This window comes from Gorilla gorilla, chromosome 4 (genome assembly GCF_029281585.2).
Source record: "Gorilla gorilla gorilla isolate KB3781 chromosome 4, NHGRI_mGorGor1-v2.1_pri, whole genome shotgun sequence".
NCBI classification, from domain to species: domain Eukaryota; kingdom Metazoa; phylum Chordata; class Mammalia; order Primates; family Hominidae; genus Gorilla; species Gorilla gorilla.
In genome coordinates this window covers 9113724-9131708 of record NC_073228.2, presented here as the reverse complement: position 1 = coordinate 9131708, position 17985 = coordinate 9113724, and the positions used below count along the sequence as shown (strand labels likewise).

General features: G+C 56.0%; 1 protein-coding gene across 6 annotated transcripts in view; it reads left to right on the top strand.

Moving 5' to 3' along the window:
- TBCD (tubulin folding cofactor D) overlaps positions 1 to 17985 on the top strand; it is a 197583-nt gene that overhangs the window by 105111 nt on the left and 74487 nt on the right. For all 6 annotated transcript variants that reach the window (XM_019026377.4, XM_019026376.4, XM_063705981.1 and 3 more), the window contains exon 14: positions 11213 to 11369. In XM_019026377.4, the coding sequence (XP_018881922.3) occupies positions 11213 to 11369 (157 nt within the window). The remainder of the gene's footprint in view (positions 1 to 11212; positions 11370 to 17985) is intronic.

Sequence of the window (17985 nt, the reverse complement as noted above, 5' to 3'; positions counted from 1 at the left end):
CTTCCTGCAGGGGGATGAGTGCGGCTCTCAGCGCCTCTGTGGGGCTGGGGGTCTTGGGCAGCGAGGCCGGGGCCGGGCTGCGTGGCAACCTTGAGTCCCACCCTCATTGTCTTTGCTCGGGGCCCCGAGAGGCCATGGGGAGCCTGCCGGCTCTGTGTCCTCCCCGCACTGGCTTTTAGGGAAAGAGAGTCTCGTGGGTCGTCCGGCCTGCCGGCTTTGTGTCCTCCCTACACTGACACACTGGCTTTCAGGGAAAGGGAGTCTCGTGGGTCGTCCGGCCTGCCGGCTCTGTGTCCTCCCTACACTAACACACTGGCTTTCAGGGAAAGGGAGTCTCGTGGGTCGTCTGGCCTGCCGGCTCTGTGTCCTCCCTACACTGACACACTGGCTTTCAGGGAAAGGGAGTCTCGTGGGTCGTCTGGCCTGCCGGCTCTGTGTCCTCCCTACACTGACACACTGGCTTTCAGGGAAAGGGAGTCTCGTGGGTCGTCCGGCCTGCCAGCTCTGTGTCCTCCCTACACTAACACACTGGCTTTCAGGGAAAGGGAGTCTCGTGGGTCGTCTGGCCTGCCGGCTCTGTGTCCTCCCTACACTGACACACTGGCTTTCAGGGAAAGGGAGTCTCGTGGGTCGTCTGGCCTGCTGGCTCTGTGTCCTCCCCGCACTGGCTTTTAGGGGAAGAGAGTCTCGTGGGTCGTCTGGCCTGCCGGCTCTGTGTCCTCCCTACACTGACACACTGGCTTTCAGGGAGATTGGGCCTTGTGTGTCCTGTTGGATGAGCAGACACACAAGCTGTGACTTCAGGGCTATGGAAGTTGCTCTGTGGTTTCCGGCAATGCAGACTCCAAGTGTGAGCCCTGTAGTGAGGACAAAGAGTGGAGGTTGGAGTTCAGAATTGTGGACAGGCTCCTGAGGACCAGCAGAGGCTGGAGGCCAGGGCTTGCCCGCCGGGAGTGTGGCTGTGGAAAGATTCCAGTCCACAGTGGGGGCTGCTGCCCAGACTCACCCTGAATAAAGTGTCTTCAGAGCCACCTGTCCTGCCTGTTCATGGCAGTGACCCAGAAAGATTCATCAGTGGGCGGTGAGTTGGGAACAGAAAGAAAACCCTTGAGATAACTGGGTTGGAGACAGGCAGCAGGCTTGTCATTGTGCACTGGTGACATGGCCTTTGGCCTCCCCAGCCGTCTGGCCTGGGCCTCGTCCTGCTCTTGGGCTTCATGTGTCCTTGGGTGTCAGCTCCAGCACGGCGTCCTCTGGGCCCTGCTGCTTCTGAAGTGCCCGTGCCAGGGACACTGTCTTGGGGCCAGTGGAGGTCTGAGTATGGGGGCTGGGAGTCCTAGGCAGTGAGTCATGGCAGAACTGGCCCCTGACTTCCTGGTTAAGCCTTTAATTCTCCCGAATGCCTGTTTTTGCTTCTTTCAAGTTGTTGTGCTTGAGCCACTCTGTCATTAGCTGTGGGCGTTTCGAGTGCCAGCGCCCAGTGTTGAGCAGAGCGGGTAGGAGTGCCCTGGCTTCAGGGAGGGCCCCCACCCCCTGCATGGCGGTCACGCTGCGCTGAGCGTCCCCTCCCCTCTGGTGGCCTTTCGCAGTGGTGGAGGGGCAGGAACTGACTGGCTCTTTTCCCTGTGGTGGCTGCTTGGGTGGCAGTGAGGGGACAGCAAGGGGGACAGACACAGGTGGAAGGAACCACGGTGGGTTTCATTAACAATGACAGTGGCTCAGGAGATCCTGAGGCTGATTAATTTGCAAACAGCAATTACTTGGGATTGCTTGAAAAGAAAGTTCTAGCTTAGAACAGGAACCTGAGGAGGGCTGGCCATGCTGGAATCCAGTGCCCACTGTGACAGTGGAGAGCCAGCAGACGCCACTGGCTTTGATGGATGATGGAGAGGGTGCTGGCGTCTTCTACCATTTGTGGTGGGTCCTTGTGTGCTGTGTTTGCAGGCACCATGGGGTCTCCCTGGACGGGGTTTGGTTCCACCCCAGCGCCCTTGTCTTGTTTCATCGCCCGTGTCCGGGCTGTGTAAGAAGCATGTCCATTTGTCCCGAGCAGAGGGTCTCTGCCCCGCCCCTGAGGGAGGCCAGGAGGCCCTTGTTGGATGCTCTGGCGGGCGGCACTGGGACACGGCCATTGCACCCGGCCCTGGACACAGGGCGGCCACCGCACCCGGCCCTGCACACAGGGCGGCCACCGCACACGGCCCTGGACACAGGGTGACCAGGGACTTGGAGGAGGAGCTCTTCAGGATCTGTCACGTGCACATGAATGCTTTATGCCTTTGGTATTCTTTTGTTTAATTTTAGTAAAACTGTGGCCCGTCTTAAGAGTGTGGGCGTTGGCAGCTTTGTCCCAGGTGCTGCAGGGTTGGGGGTGGTGCCTGTCCCCGCCTGCTGCTGGTGGGGGTCAGCCGCACGGATGCACGGCCTCGCGCCAGCGGCAGCCCCAGAGGCCATGCATAGGGCAGGCCCCGGTGGTCAGGGACCCACCCAGTCCTGCCAGGCGTTGGGCTTGGGATGTGCGGCCGGCTGGGGGCACACATTCATGCCGCAGGTCCCCGTGAGTCTGGGCCGTGTGCCTGGCGAGCCCTGAATTCCACCTCACGTCAGCCGCTGGTTCACGTCAGCTGCTGGTGTTGGGTGTTCGCATGATGCTTTTCTTTCTTGGGGGATGGATCAGTGGATGGAGAAATAAAGCTGTGAGGGCATAAAATCAATGTTTGTTTATATTGATAGTCGTCCCTTAAACTCAGATCCAGGGGTGTCAAGAGACCTGAGCCTGGCCCCGGTGTGCCGCGCACTGGCCATGTGTCCAGAGAGGGCTGTGATTGCGGCTGTCAGCCCTGTCCATTGGAGCTGCAGCTTGGTAAATGCACAGATGTATTTTGGCAAGGTTTTCCTCTAAAGATGTGGGAGTCTTTGCACCTCACCAAGCTGTGCTGGTGCGGCCGTGGCACATACCGGGCTTTTTACGTCTCTTCTAGGGAGTGAGTCGGTGGGCATAGGATGGCTAAGGTATGGGAATTTTAATAGGAAATTTTCAAGTAAATGGTTCTGTTAGTATTACAGCTTATTTTAGAAAGTAAGGTGCTTTCATAGAGAATGTTTAAAATTATTAAGAGGTAGACAATTCTTTTAAAAACCTGAAGGTCTTATATTGTGGTGTGAGTTTATATTTATTTCCATCATTTTATATTTGTCAGATTTTTATGCAGGGGGGCTGCATAATGTCTGCCTGGAGAGCCTCAGCCTCTGTGGAAGAGTTGGGTCAGGAGAAGCCTCTCAGCGGAGGAACCTTCACCCAGAGACCAGCCTGGGGGTCCTTGGCCCAGACGGGGGAGGTGGGAACATGGCCTTGGGTGCTTTCCTCCTTGCAGTTTGGGTGAATAATGTGTGATGAGGCCTAAGAGGAGATTTATAAAGAGTATAATCTCTCAGTCTTAGAGAAAAGTGTTTCAAAGTATGGGTTCTCAGTGTCTGTATTGAAAAAATAAAAAATTCAGTGAATGGGTAGGTTATTTTTCGATCTGAGGGTTATTTCTAAGCACATGATTTATCTTTAGCACGGGAGGGTGATGCCCCGCCATGTCTTTTTAGCTTAGGGACTGTCTTCTGCAGTGAGTTGGCCTCTCTGCCTGTGCACGTGTGTTGCCGGCCCTGGCTCAGCTGTGGCAGAAATCAGTCACCTGTGGAGTTACCGAAGTCCGGGTGGCTGCCCCAGGCCGGGGCCTCATTCCGTCAAGTGGGGCCAGGTGTCTATCCTCTCATGCATCCGAGGTGGCTGCCGGCATGCGGGTGTGACTGTCAGTGAGAGCTCTGAGCTGGGATATCTGGTGACGGCTGCCCCTGCTTGGTCTTGCAGTGTGGCTGGGGAGAGGATTACTGGGTGGAATGTAGCCGTCCACCTTTTGTGTTGACCTCTTGACCTCCCTTTTGGGAGGCTTATTAATGTCAAAAAGTGAAGATATGAGGATGGGATCGTAATTTCTTTGTGTTGCTTTCCAGTAGCCCAGGGACCAAGCTGTGGGAACCAGGCCTCCATGTGCTGGCCCCACCGTCCTTGTGGTGCCTGTGTCTGTCCAGGCTTAGTCCTCAGATCAGCTGCTTCACCACATTGGCTGCAGGCTGGGTGGCAGATGCCCCCAGGAGGAGGAGAAGCATTTCTTCCCAGGGCTTTGGCCTGTGCTGTGTGCCTGGAACCTTTAGGTGCTGTGACTTCGCAGACCTGGACGCAGCGTGGAGGCCAAGCGGTGTCTGTACAGGACCCTTCAGTGATGAGGGTGGCCAGGCTCCAGCCAGGTCCTAGGGAAAGCTCTCCGAGAGCGACGGCTTAAGCAGTTCTGAAAAATTGCAAATGATCTGTGTTCTCGGAGAAAGAATGGGAGAGAGAGGCACTCACTCAAAATAATGTTGCACCTACTGTGTGCGGGTAGAGTGCAGGCAGTGTGGTCCAGTGTGAGCGGGGAGGGTGCTGGTTGGGGGGTTAGTGCTCGGGACGCAGCCTTTGGACCCAGTGCCCTCCCAAAACTCTGCTCATCAGTGCCCCTGAGCTCAGCATTGACCCCTGGAGGAACTGGGCGCCTTCCCTGGTCTCAGACTGTAAGCCTCCTCGGGAAGCAGCAGTTGGCTCCTGATGCAGCTGGCCTCAGATCCTGTTGGGAGAGCAGGATTGGTGAGGAACCTGGAGAGGAGTAGGAGGTGCTGCCTGATAGCAGAGGTGGGCGATGGGGGCAGAGAGGGGAGCAGGGGCCCAATTCAGTCCTGTCTGGTTTTCACGTGGAGGTTTTTATAGAGTTGTGCTTCTGAAGCCTTTCAAATGCCTCACAGCGGCAGTCCGACGTGCAGTCAGTGACAGCTGAGTAGATTACCACCCTCAGGATTAAATGCAAAAGCATCTTCACTGGGTGCAGCATTTACAGTTTTGGTGCTGGAAGCTCCTAACCAGTGTTCTTAGGGGCTGTCTTACCAGTGAAGGGAGCTGCCTGCTGTTGACGCTCCACAGGAGGTTTGCGGCATGGCTGCCATCTGTGTTGTGGCCTGGGACTTTCTTAGAGAGTGGGTAAAAGATGAGTCATCTCTTGTGTGATTTATCAGCTTCACTTGTGCTTCCAGGGCTCTTTGAAGCGTCTAACTTTTTAAATTCATGAAGAAACAAATGTAGTGCAGAGAACAGAAAGCTGCTGTGTGGCCTGCGGGTGCCCAGCCTGTGGGGCTTCCTCATCGCCGCCATCCAGGCAGATCGAGTGCCGGCTCTCTGTGCTCTCCAGGAGGTGGCCTTTCACAGCAGGGACGTTCTGTGCTCTTATTTTAACAACTGTAAGAATCTGAGCTTGGTGACAGTTGGGTGACCCGGGCTCTGTGTCTTCGTGTTGGCCAGGGTGTGTCATACGCCTGGCCTGGCCTGCGTGCCTCACGTGTGGTGGGGATTTGTGACTGTCCCCAGCACCTTGACAGAGGGTCCTTGACTCTGCGACCCTGCACAGTGGGTGGTGGCAGGTGGGATCTTGGTTCACAGGCACAGGTGGGGAGAGTTGCTGGGCCAGCGTGGCTGGGTGACTTTCCTGTGGAAAGAGTGGGCTTGGAGCTTGGTGCGTGATCCCACCGAGGCCGGGGTTGTGCTTGGGGCACTGAGGGAGAGCAGAGCAGGTGATGCATATCCAGGTTCCCACCCTAGCAGCACAGGAAGGGCTGGGATCACCACTCCCCTGGGCACCATGGGCACAGCGGGGGCCTGCTCACTCCCCTGGGCACCATGGGGACAGTGGGGGTCTGCTCGCTCCCCTGGGCACCATGGGGACAGCGGGGGCCTGCTCACTCCCCTGGGCACCATGGGGACAGCGGGGGCCTGCTCACTCCCCTGGGCACCATGGGGACAGCGGGGGCCTGCTCACTCCCCTGGGCACCATGGGGACAGTGGGGGCCTGCTCACTACTCTGGGCACCATGGGGACAGCAGGGGCCTGCTCGTGTTGGCGGGTGGGGCTCCTTGCCCCCCCAAGGGCAGGCCGAGCACCAAGTCTGTGCTTGCCCCGCTGTGCAGCGTTGCAGGTGCAGCAGACATGAGGCCAGCTGCTGCTCCCTGCAGGCAGCTGAGGGCCTCTGGGAAGGCTTCTCTACAACGTCCTGTGGGAACTGGAAACCCAGATGTCAGTGGAACCAGGTGTTCTGTCCATCACTGCCTCTTGCCTCCTAGCAAATTCAACACTGGCGTTTTTTTTTTTTTCTGAGCAAGTTGAACTGCATTTTTGGGACAGGAGCCATGGCTGTGTGTGCTGGTGCTGAAGGGAAGGTCTGCAGGGACGGCCACACGGATGGCTGTGTGTGCTGGTGCTGAAGGGAGGGTCTGCAGGGACGGCCACGTGGCTCTCAGGAGCTGTTTCCTGCGCTCGGGCTCTGCACCGGCAGGCTCCACGCCGAGGGTCCCTCCACATCCACCCCATCGTGGGAGGGAGGCTCAGTGCTCTGCAGGGGCCTGAGCAGTCGGTGAGACACCCCCTGCCCACAGCCACCCTCTCTGGGCTATGTGGGAGGTGCCCATGTTTCCACGCCTTCCTCGCGGAGGGTGTGGTGGGCTGTCTGTGCCGAGGGGGTACTCGGCTGCACTGTGCACAGCCCTCACCGCCCAGTGCCGAAATGGGAAGGCCTGACAGGGCGATGCAGTCTGCACCAGCTACATCTGCAGAAGTCCAGCACGATGCAGTTTATGCCTGGCAGTGATGTTTGTTTTTAAAATTAGTAAAACCTCATTAGTTATCAGAAGGCATAACTATATGATGATTTTTTGTGGAGGGATTATTTCTACCTTTTGTGCAGAGAATGCCTGGATCCCTTCTGCCCCTTGGGGTCACATATTGCAGTGGGGACTGTGGTGCTCTGAGGGTTAAGTTGTTTCTGTCACCTGGAGGCTGCTTTTTCCTCAGGCAATTGGCGTTCAACAAATGACAGGCTGTCTAGAGAGAAGGGTTTTTCAATTACATGGCTGGACCTGGGTTGCCAAAAGGAAGCCTCCTGGGGTGTGTTCTATACGCGACATGCATTTGCTGTGTGTAATTGGAACCATGAGAAAGGTTTTTGTTCAGAGCTATTGGATAGTTTCCTTATTTTAAACCTGTTGAATCTGGAAAGAGTTGTTTTGGAAATTTTTTTCTGATAATAACGTTATATAAAAGTTCATGGCAGAGGAGTTTCTGTTCCACACGCCCCTCGCCGAGCTTTGTGGTCGCCCAGGTGCCTGGCTATCAAGGCTGGCCTGCCCCTTGTGTTCAGGGTCCCGAGATGTCAGAGCTGGCAGCCCAAGGCCTCCCCTTTATCCCGAGCAGGAGAAGCAGTCCTCACTCCATTTTTCACCCCAGGGTATAGCAGCACCTACCACACTGGGATGAATCAGAGCCAAGAGGCTTGGTTTTTCTGTGCTTGTTAAGGAAATTGATCATCTCACACCCTCTCAAGCTGTTTTACTTTGTGCAAATCAGATTCCTTTCCAGGGACCTGCGAGGAGAAACATCCTCAGCTTCTAGGACTCCTGGGGATGCCGTCAGCAGCCAGGCCTTGGCAGCTGCCGCTTCACCTGTGCTGGCGTGTGGGGCCCTGACGTCTCTTGCGGGTATCATGGAGCAGGATTGGAGGTTTCTGAGCAGCAGGAGGGCAGGAGAAAGGCCCTAGGACTTTGCGCTGTGGCCTGGCCTGGAAGGAGGCCGGCTGGGCCCTTCTGGATGCCTGTAGCAGCACTGCCACCTGGGCAGAGGCTGAGGCAGGCTTTGTTCTCTGCTGCTGGGACTCAGCCCTGCGGGAGCACAGGGAGGACAGCGGGAAGCCCAGCCCCTCTGTGGCTCTGTCCACAGCTGGGGACAGCAGTCCAGTGTGCACGGGCCACCCACAGCCCTCTCAGGAACTGGCTTCTTCTCTTTAAGACAGAGGAGTGGGCCAGATGTGCCTCTGGCTGGACCTCCTAGGCCATCAGTTTTCCCAGCAGGAAGTGCTGATCAGACTGAAGGAAGGCCTGCGTGTGTGTGTTGGCCCAGATGCCTGTTAGTGGACGTTGTGTCTGCACAGCTGTCTCTGGGTGGCTGATTCATCCCAGCAGCTGACTACGATGGTGCTGAAGAGAACCATCTTACACGGACTTGGGGACAGAAACCTGGGCTCCCCTACCGAGGTCAGGTCCTGGGGGTGTGATGGGATCAGCTCCCCCAGCACCTCCGTGGCCTGGGGTGGGGGGTCTGTGTCCTCCCTTGGGGGCTTCTCACAGGGCTGCCAAGCAGTGTCCAGGTGCATGCGTTGGGCGTGCAGGAGGCCTGAGGCCAGTGTCCATGCTGGCCACTGCCACTCGCGGTTGTCTGTTGGGAGTCGGTCTGTCCAGTGGATGAATAAATTGGGACTCAGCGGTTTGCACCCAGATGCCCGAGGCTATGGAGTTGCTGGGTGGTCGTGCCTGGGGCTGCCTGGAGTGGTGTTGCAGTGACTGTCCCTGGGGATCTGGCCTGGCAGGGATGCCACATTTGTGCAACGCTTTCCTCTTGAAGGTGCCACAGCCTGTTAGTTTTGATGTGTGTTGGCCACGAACAGGCTGCCCTGTTAGCACAGAAAGTGAACGTGAGCAGTACGAGAAGGCTCAGAGTGGACTTTCCGGGGCAAACAACTGAGGGCCTTTTGGGCGTCACAGATTTGGTTTAGTTCGGATCGAGGTAATCATCTTGAACCCGCTTATTAGAGTCAGTGGCTTTTTCTGTCTCACAGCCGCCTTCTTGTTTGGTTTCGCATCTCACACGCATTCTGTGATCCTCACTGACTTTTTAGAAGGAAAATGTTCGACATTTACAAGAAGTGAGAGATACTCTTGCAAATCATCCAGCAGTTTCTGGTTTGCAGATTGATGGCAGCCCTGGCCTTTACCCTCAGTGCCTCCTGCCGGTGATGGTGCTGCCGGCTCTGACCTGTGTGAGGAGGGCCTTGGAGAGCACAGGCCCCCCAGGGGGAGGAGGCGGCTCCGGGAGGTGCTTTGCGGGAGGGAGTCATGGCTGAGAGAGGGAACGCAGAGCTGCCATGTGTGGCCGTGCAGGGCCTTCCACAGTGAGTTGTGGGGTCCTGGGGGTGAGAGCTGGTGGTGGTCTGACGATGGTGGGAGGTGATCCGGTCCTGTAGAGGCGTGACTGCCGCAGTTGGGGCGGGCTCTGGGAATGGCGCGGTGTCTGGATGTGGAGGAGTGAGGAGGAGCCGGCCCTGAGCTGCACCCAAGGGGAGGGCTGGCCATGGCGGGGGCACCACACCGGAGGACAGCTCTGCTGTGGGCACTGGGCTTGAAGAAGCTGCAGCGCATCCAGGTGGGGTGTCCTGAGGAAATGTGGCTTGGAGAGGGGTGGGCCCCTGCCTGGAGCCCTGGCAGGCTGGGGAGACCTTGGTGTCTGGCAGGGACCCCGGAATGTCCTGCTGCTCCACCGGGCCTGTGTGTGCAGCGCCCTGCGTCGTGGCTGGACTGAGAGGAGGCAGTTTCCCTAGCCCCTCACTCTGGCGAATTTCACATCCTTGGTACCATGGTATCTTTGAACTTTCTGTTTTGAGGAAAGTTCATTTTTATGTAGTTTTAGTAAGTGTATAAACGTAATAATCTTATTAAAAGTAATCACCATATGTATATAAAATATACTGTGCAGAAACATCCATTTTTATTGCTGTTTATAGAGAATAAAAGATCCTTAGATGCAAAAAGTCAGAGGGGAAATTTGCATATAATATTCGTAGGCCTACAGTTGTTGCTTACGGTGTTTTGCCTGAGACCATTTCTAGGTGCATTTTTCTGGGAAATAATGTATCTGATGACAGTTGCATGTGCAGATAACCGGCCTCTCATGTATCCATCCCGTGAGTGCCTTTTCTCAGACTGTGTGTAGTGTTAGTGATCTCCATTGGTGGGTGTGAAGTGTACAGACGGCGTGTGCGTGGAGCGGGTCGTGTGCAGAGCCCCGAATGAGACCCTGGCATGTGCATGGAGCGGGTCGTGTGCAGAGCCCCGAATGAGGCCTTGGTATGTGGGTGCTTCAGCGTGAGGGCCACCTGGGGAGGAGTGCTTATCCGGGGAGGCGGAGCTGGGTTGGAGGCTTGGGTGCTCCTCCTGGCTCCGTGGGTCTCCACTGCTGGCTTCATAGCTGTGTTCCGTTTTCTTTGTTCAGCAGTTGATCTCAAGTATTTATTCCAAAGCACTTGAAATACATGAACCTAATAAATTGAACAAATACAGTAAAACTTTAGCTTCTTGGAACATCCCCATATACTTACACCACGTCCTAAAATCCTCTCATGTCTATGTAAAAAATCGTGTAGCCTGGGTAACATGGTGGGATGCCATCTCTACAAAAAATTTAAAAAGTAGCTGGGTGTGATGGTGGCATGCTTGTAGTCTCAGCTACTCAGGAGGCTGAGGAGGGAGGATCGCTTGAGCCTGGGAGGTGGAAGGTGCGGTGAGCCAAGATGGTGGCACTGCACTCCAGCCTGGGAGACAGAGCCAGATCCTGTCTCAAAAAAATAAGAAATAAATGAAATCACACTTGTGTGATGTCAGATTACTCATTAACCCACTTTTGAATGGAGCCGGAAGGATAATCCACACCTACCTTGGATTTCTCTGCGTGGCTGCTTTGCATAGGAGCCCTGCATGGGTTATTCTTGAAGTCAGCACTGTAGGAGCCGTGGCCGGCTTTGCATTTTCATCCTGGTTCACCCCAGACCTGCTCTGGGCAGAGCCAGGCATCCCCTGGGACGCTCTGCCTTTGCGTGTCCACGACAGTACAATTCCAGGCACTGCCTGGCATCTGCGTCTCTCCCTCCCCTAAACCCGCGGCGCCTCTCCCTCCCCTGAACCAGGGGCTCCTCTTCCTCCCTGCCTGGCAGGAGCTGCGTTTCCTTGAGTCTCCTCAGACTCGGCAGACCCCTGGGTGGCATCATGTGCTATTCTGAAGGAGCTTTTGCTTCATGTCACTTGAAAAAAATCCTTTCACTGGATCTGAGTTGGTGAGCATACATCTTCCTTTCGGAAGTTTGTTTTCTGACCAGGCTGTGGCTCTCACAGGAGCCCCGAGCCTCTGGTTGGGCTCCGTGTGGCTTGCGTGCCTCACTCATCTGGCACCGTGACCACGCTCCGGCCCTGAGCCCCACTTCTCTGAAGCCTCACGCGTTGCCCGTGTGGTCTGCTCCTCACCGTCTTTTCTCTTGTCCTTGCCCAGTTGTCGCCGTGATCCTGAAGGCGCTGACCTACGACGAGAAGCGGGGTGCCTGCAGCGTGGGCACCAACGTCAGGGACGCCGCCTGCTACGTGTGCTGGGCCTTCGCGCGTGCCTACGAGCCTCAGGAGCTGAAGCCCTTTGTGACTGCAATCTCGAGGTAGGCCCATTCGTCGAGGCGCATCGGATGCGCCGTGCCCCCTGACGGCGCCGTGTGTCGTCTCCTCCGTGAGAGGTGTGCACAGCAGATGCTCGTGAAAAGGTGAAATTACTTGGCCAGAGGATCTGTGACAAAGCCACCGCTTGGAGGTCAAGCTCCTTTTCTGTGGGTGAGCAACCAGAGCAGAAGTGTGTGGAGGAACATTCTGGAGGTCTTGGTCACCCTGCAGGCAGCGGATTCTTGGGCGCAGGTGATCGACAACCAGAGCAGAAGTGTGTGGAGGAACATTCTGGAGGCCTTGGTCACCCTGCAGGCAGTGGATTCTTGGGCGCAGGTGATCGGCATGCTGGGTGGCGTGGGAGGAAGCGAGTGGGGCACGGGAATCGCCTGTGCGTGCTCCCTGCGGTCGTGGGTCTTGGCGAGAGGCGAATTCTGTCTCTATCTCCTTTCAAGTTCCTCTGGAATACAGCAGGCATGTTGGACATGGCAGTCTTCAGATGGTGTTTGTTTTTGTTGAGGAGCTGGATTTTGTGTTTTTGTGGACCAGCACTTGAGAGAATATTCAGCAGCAATAGCCTTCGCTGGCATGCCTGATGTCAGCTCCTCTGAGATGTAAGTGAACACTTCAGAACCTCTGGGAGGTAGGAAGACACTTTTTTCCTCTGGCTTCCTGATGAGAAAACTGAAGCCAGCAGGTTTCATGGGGTCACCAGAACCCCAGAAGCTGTGCGGCCTGTGGCGGGCGGGGCTCCTGCCTCGGTGTCCAGTGCGCGCACCCAGCTGAGCCCCGTAGTGGTGTCCCGTGCCAGGGACTTTCAGGATCTGATACTTTTTGCTTAGGAAACATGCAAAACTGATGTGTCCCCAGCGCAGGAAACGATTCGATTCAATTCAACCGTGTGCGCTGGTTTTGTACACTGCTTTCGGACTGAAATGAGTTCTTCTGTGCTGAAGAAGGCAGGTGCTTCCTTTCTTGTTGTGCATGAAGGAGCTGGAGGCGGGACACCGAGGAAGGCGACTCATCGTCACTGTCCGTCATGGGTGTGTGAGCCCATGGCTGAATCATCACAAGATTTCACACCCGCACTTCACCTGACAACTTTTACTAGGAAAATGAACTAGGGAAACTGACTTCAGAATTATGCCCAAGTCTTAGAAGCTCCTCCTACAGCTGTTCAGGAGCCGAGCGTCCCCTGCTCACTACAAGACGCCTGAAGGGGTCATGGGATGCAGCGTCTGAAGCTTCCACCTGGAAGTGCACTGCTCCTTTTGGTCTGGGCGGGGCGGGGCGCCGGTGGCAGATGCCCCTGGTGGCAGATGCCCCTGGTGGCAGGCTCAGGCTACCGTGCTGGGTCCCCTCTGCCCCGCACGCCCTGCGAGCACCAGCAGGGCCTCCCCGGCATGTGGCGGGGCCAGTGTTGGCCTGGGGCCCGCTTGGCTTTGATCTCGTGGGGCTTCGTCTTTTGGACGTCCTGGGTGCGCCTCCACTGTGGCTCCTGGGTTCCCTCACGCACCCGGGTGTAAGCGCCACTGGCTGTGTCCGACAAGCAGCTCGTTGTGAGGCACACGCTGGTGTGGGCTCCAAAGGGTCTTGGTGACAGGCACTTTTCTCTTGTTCTTGCCCACTGCTGTTCCATCTTACCAAATACTCAGTAGCGTCCGGAGAGGGACCTCAACCCTGTTACTTCCCTGGGTGTGCAGCGCGTGGCCGGCGTCTCATAGTCTAGATTCTTGCATCAGAGCGAAGCCTGAGAGGAGCCGAGGGTCCTCCTCCTATCCAGGGAGACCGTGTGTTTCCCGAGGCAGCTGTGAACACGCACGTCCCTCCTGTCCTGCTCCTCTTCGGAGAACAGCGCGGCTGGAGGGTGCTGGTGCTGGCCAATGTGTTGTGGAGAGTGTGGCTTACCTGAGGCCAGGGAGGTCTGGGGTGGCTGAGAGCGGGTGTGGCCTCTGTCTGCTGCTCTCCCCAGTGGCCACTCTGGCAGCGCTGCTGGGCAGGGGCTTGGCTGCTGGTGGTCTTCAGGGAGCAGTGCCTTGCAGAGTGGAGCAGAGAAGACGGAGACGTCCGGCTTTAGGCCCCTGCCGAGCTCGAGGCCCTGCCGCGTGCCCGTGCCAGCCTGCAGCCCTGCTGTCTGTGTGCGGGAGCTCTTGTGTGTGATCAGCCTCAGGAAAGGCTCTTCCTGTTACTTCCTTGTGCTGCTCCTGCACTTCTAGGAAGTTGATCCTGTAACTAGGAAGTGAAAGCAAAAAAAGTATCTTTCTTATTGTTGATAGGAATAGTCACAGAATGAGAAAACTTCCTTACGCTGATATCTCATTCAGTTTCCTTAGCAACCCTGAGAGGTGGGCAGGGGCCACCGTCATTCTGGTTTCACTGAGGAAGTCAGGACAGCACTGAAGACACCTGTCCGGCACCTTGTGCTGACGGCTTCTGAGCCAGGCCCATCGCCTGGTGGCCGACGGCTTCTGAGCCAGGCCCGGCACCTCGTGGCCGACGGCTTCTGAGCCAGGCCCATTGCCTGGTGGCCGATGGCTTCTGAGCCAGGCCCGTCTGGGCAGCAGCTCCCAGGCCCTGGCCCGGGGCTCAGCGCTGCCTCGTGGCTGAGAAGCTCCTCACCACCTGCTGTGAGGCCGTGGGAAGACCCTGAATGCAGATGTGTGACGGCTGCAGCTGAATCTGCCTCCTCAGATGGTGGTTCCCATTTCACAGTGAAAATCCTCACGGATTTCCTTTTCAGCCTCATATTTTGTCTAAGAGCTGTCAACATCACTGAAACCTGGGCCTGCCCTTTGTCCTGGGGGGGACTCCCTGGTCCAGTGTCACAGGAGGAGTCGGGCCAGGGTTGAGGGCTGGCACAGGACATGGGGGTGAGACGAAACCTCCATTCACCTGGGAGGGTGTCTAGGTGGGCACGGAACCCAGGGTCATGTGTGGGCCATCACTCATTGGTTCTCTGTTTTGGGGGAAAGCTGATCCCACTGGAGGGTGACTGTAATGAGAGTCTCCAGATCAGGTGCCGACTTCGGAGAAATGCAGGTGCAACTGCCCGAACAAATCAAGTCCCCGCTACTGGACAGGGCTGGCAGCTCAGCTGGGGCCAGAGAGAAAAGTCACGAGCAAGAAAGTTCTTACCTAAGGTCCTGAACAGGCAGATACGTAACTTCTGCCTTTGGCAACGTTAGATGTCATCGTTCCAGAGTAAAATACCTATAAAAACCTGCCGATGCGCAGGGAGCCTGGCCTTGGTCTGGGTGTGGAGGGCTAGGGGCCGGCTGGACGGTAGGTCCTGGTGCAGGCGGGCCCCGTGCTTCATGGAGGTTGGCGCCGCTCAGTGGCCTGCTCGCTTATTCTTAGGCCTGATTCACAGAGGCTCGGGCCACTCAGTGATCTGTTCGCTCGTTCTCAGGCATGAACCTTCAGGGCTGGACTCCTCTTCTCTTGTGCGGTTTTCACCGGGGACCCTCTTGCTCCGGGGTCATCTTTCTCACTTTGAAGCCCCTTGAGCCGCCCCTGCACAGCCTCCTTTTGGCCCCGTGAGGGTCCTGACTGGGGCTCCTCTTTTGGAGCAGCTGCCACGTGTGGACCGGCACGGGCATGGTCGTGGTCTGCCCAGCTGGGTGTGGGGGGCCCCCTGGGGGTTGTGTGTGTGTGTGGGGTCCCACGGTGGGAGGTGGGGTCGGGGTGAGTGTGACTTCTGTCTGGGGCATGTTGGGCGGGCGTGCAAGGGGGCCCTGGGACTCCTGAGTTTCTCAGGCCTGAAGGACTGTAGGACGCACTGTGGGCTGCAGGCTTGAAGAAGGATGTGAGTTTCTGGAGTAGCCTGGACTGCACAGCAGGGCCTCCCCGGCATGTGGTGGGGCCAGCGTTGGCCTGGGTCCCACTTGGCTTTGATCTCGTGGGGCTTTGGTTTTTGGACGTCTTGGGTGCGTCTCCACCATGGCTCCTGGGTTCCCTTGCGCGCACTGCGCACACCGAGCCAGCAGCTGCTGGGGCCTCAGGGCTCGCAGCTCACAGGCTTCTGACGCCTCAGCCTGGAGCTGGCGTTGTGCCCCTCGCCCCTTTACCTGCGCCGTCCCGGCCGCAGACCCAAGGGTGCCCTTGGAGCCGTGCCCGCCGGCCCGGGTGTCAGGCTTGTCCAACGGGTTCTTAGAGAACCTGGGCCCCATCCCTCCTTGGCCCACGCAGACTCCAGGCATCTGGCCGGGCGGGCTGTGAGTCAGGCTGCACCAGGTGAGCGTGTGGGATGCTGCTGGTGCGAGCCTCCCTGCCCAGGAGCCCTGCGCACCCGGGTATCGGTTGGGGTGTGCCCTTCCAGATCTCCCTCCCTTGGTTTGTCATAGGTGACCACATTTTAATTACCAGCTTTTATGCCCGTCAATTTGGGAACGTGATACAATCTTGATTTCTCTAACTTTCACAAGCTCTTCGGTGGGCCCTGTAACAGTGGGTGCTTGGGATCAGAGCATCAGAGTGGAATTTTCGCAGGGAAATGGAAATGCCTGATCGAGCTGGGTGGTGGCAGCAGCCGCTCCTCACTCTTCAGGTGCCTGGCTCTTCTGAGAGTCAATTCGGGGGTTTAGTGGCTCACTTTTTCTAATTGGTTCCTAGCTTTTTGCTAAAGAAACTTGGATTAACTGTTCTGTTGCCTCACAGTGTGGATTTATACTGTCCCTGTTTTATAAATACCGAAAGGAGCTTCGTAGGTAACTTTTACCATGTGTTGAAGGTAGCATTGGTTTTGAAAACCTGATTTCCTCAGTGTCGCACACAGGTAGCTTAAGAGTTGGGATAATTGTTGGAGTAGAGAATGGATTTCCCTGAGAAGCCGAGTGCGATTTAGGGGCAGTGACAGTGCGAAGTTAAAGTGGGACTGAGTGGTTGTGTGTTATCTACAAAATCCCTCCTAACCAGTAATCACAGTCTAATTTGCAAGAAGGAAAAGAAAGCCGAGCCCTACGCTGCTGCTGCTGCCATTGTGCGTCCAGTGATTTCCTCACCTGAAACTCTTTTGTAAGCAGCTCGTGTTGACATCAGCTCCGCCCAGGCAGCCACGGGGCCCTCCCCTGCCGGGGGGCAGCCTCTGACTCTCGGCCTCCACCTGGAGCAAACCTGCTGAGCGGCACGGCCCAGGGAGGATCCGCCGAGGCCTGCAGATCCGAGATCTCTTCCTCGGGGGCAGGATTGTCCTGGAAAATCAGGAAATGGCAGGCATTGCTCAGAGCTACGTCTTGTTCTCCCTCACTGGCGTTGCTCAGTGGCACAGCTTCCAGGGGAAGACAACGCGTGTGTTTTCAAGAAAAGTTAAGTGGCCATTACCGAGCAGAGTCCTAACCCCGTGAAACCCGGCAAATCCTGCCTCCACATCAGCTCAGGTGTGACTCGAAAGCACTTAAAAAATTCTCGTGTTTTACCGCTGTGTTGATTAGTGTGAGCTTTGGTTCTTGGGGGTTAGGAAAATTCAGCCATAGGCAGGTCCGATATGATTTGCAACTTTCAAAAAACAGGATGGCTAAATAACAAATTACTAGTCTGATATTTTTTAAATGTTTGACTTTCAAATGACACAGAATTATTGTTTCTTAAGGTAAAAACTGTATTTGGCTTTTTATTGCTATAAAATATTATATAAATAAGAAAACTTGAGCTGGGGTGAGGTCTGCACTTTGCTGTACCTGCTGAAAATGAGGTGCCTGGAGCTTGGGGCAAGTCAAGGCGTGCACTTCCCCTTGACTCGGACAGGAAAGAGAATCCCTTTCTGTTTGACACAGACCATTTCTCTGTGTTGGGAAATCCTGGTGAAGTATCACATAAACTTCTCCAGCGAAAGCAAACGGGCGAGGACACCTAGGGCACGTTTCAGCGCAGACAGGCCGGCCCTTCTCGCGGCCTTGCAGTGTCTGTCTCCAGGTTCCCGGGGACGGTAGATGAACGTGGTGACTCAGGGTGTTCCTGCGAAGGGAAACTGAGAGGCCCACGTGGGACGTTGGGTGCCCTGTTGGAGCAGTCCTTTAGGAAGGAGCTTTTACATTTATATTTAACTAGCATCATTAAAACTGTTTGTATTTATTTCTCGATGAGCCAGTTTTGTTCTGAGAATGAGAAAATAGAGCCGTTTTAATAAATGTCCAAATCAGGACAGTGTTAAATTTGTTGTAGGTCCATATATAGTTGATTGGTCGAATTAGCTTGGGAGTCTGTATTTAGTTAAAAACAGTGTTTCTCAGGCGTTGCTGTATTTTCTGTGAGGTTCAGTAAAATATACACGCAACAGCAACCATTTTGACTTCTTATGGCAGGATCCAGCTTAGTCGAAGTGGGCCAGGCTGAAGTGAGGCCAGCTTTGCCCGCTGCAGCCCACGTGGCTCCCCACAAGCTGGCCTCTGCACCGCTCTTGCTTCAGATGGGCTGCCCAGCGCTGTGGCTGTGGCTTTGTGCAGCCCTGTGGTCTGTGTCCAGATTGCTGAGTACTGCCGGGAGAGGGAGCCGGGAGCGCCTGCGTCTCCTGCTGTCAGCCGGTCTGACTGCCTGAGCGGAGCTGTTGAAGTGGACTGAACAACAGTAACCTTAGAGGGTTGGACTTGGTGAGGATTATAGATGATTTTAAGTTTCTTCTCT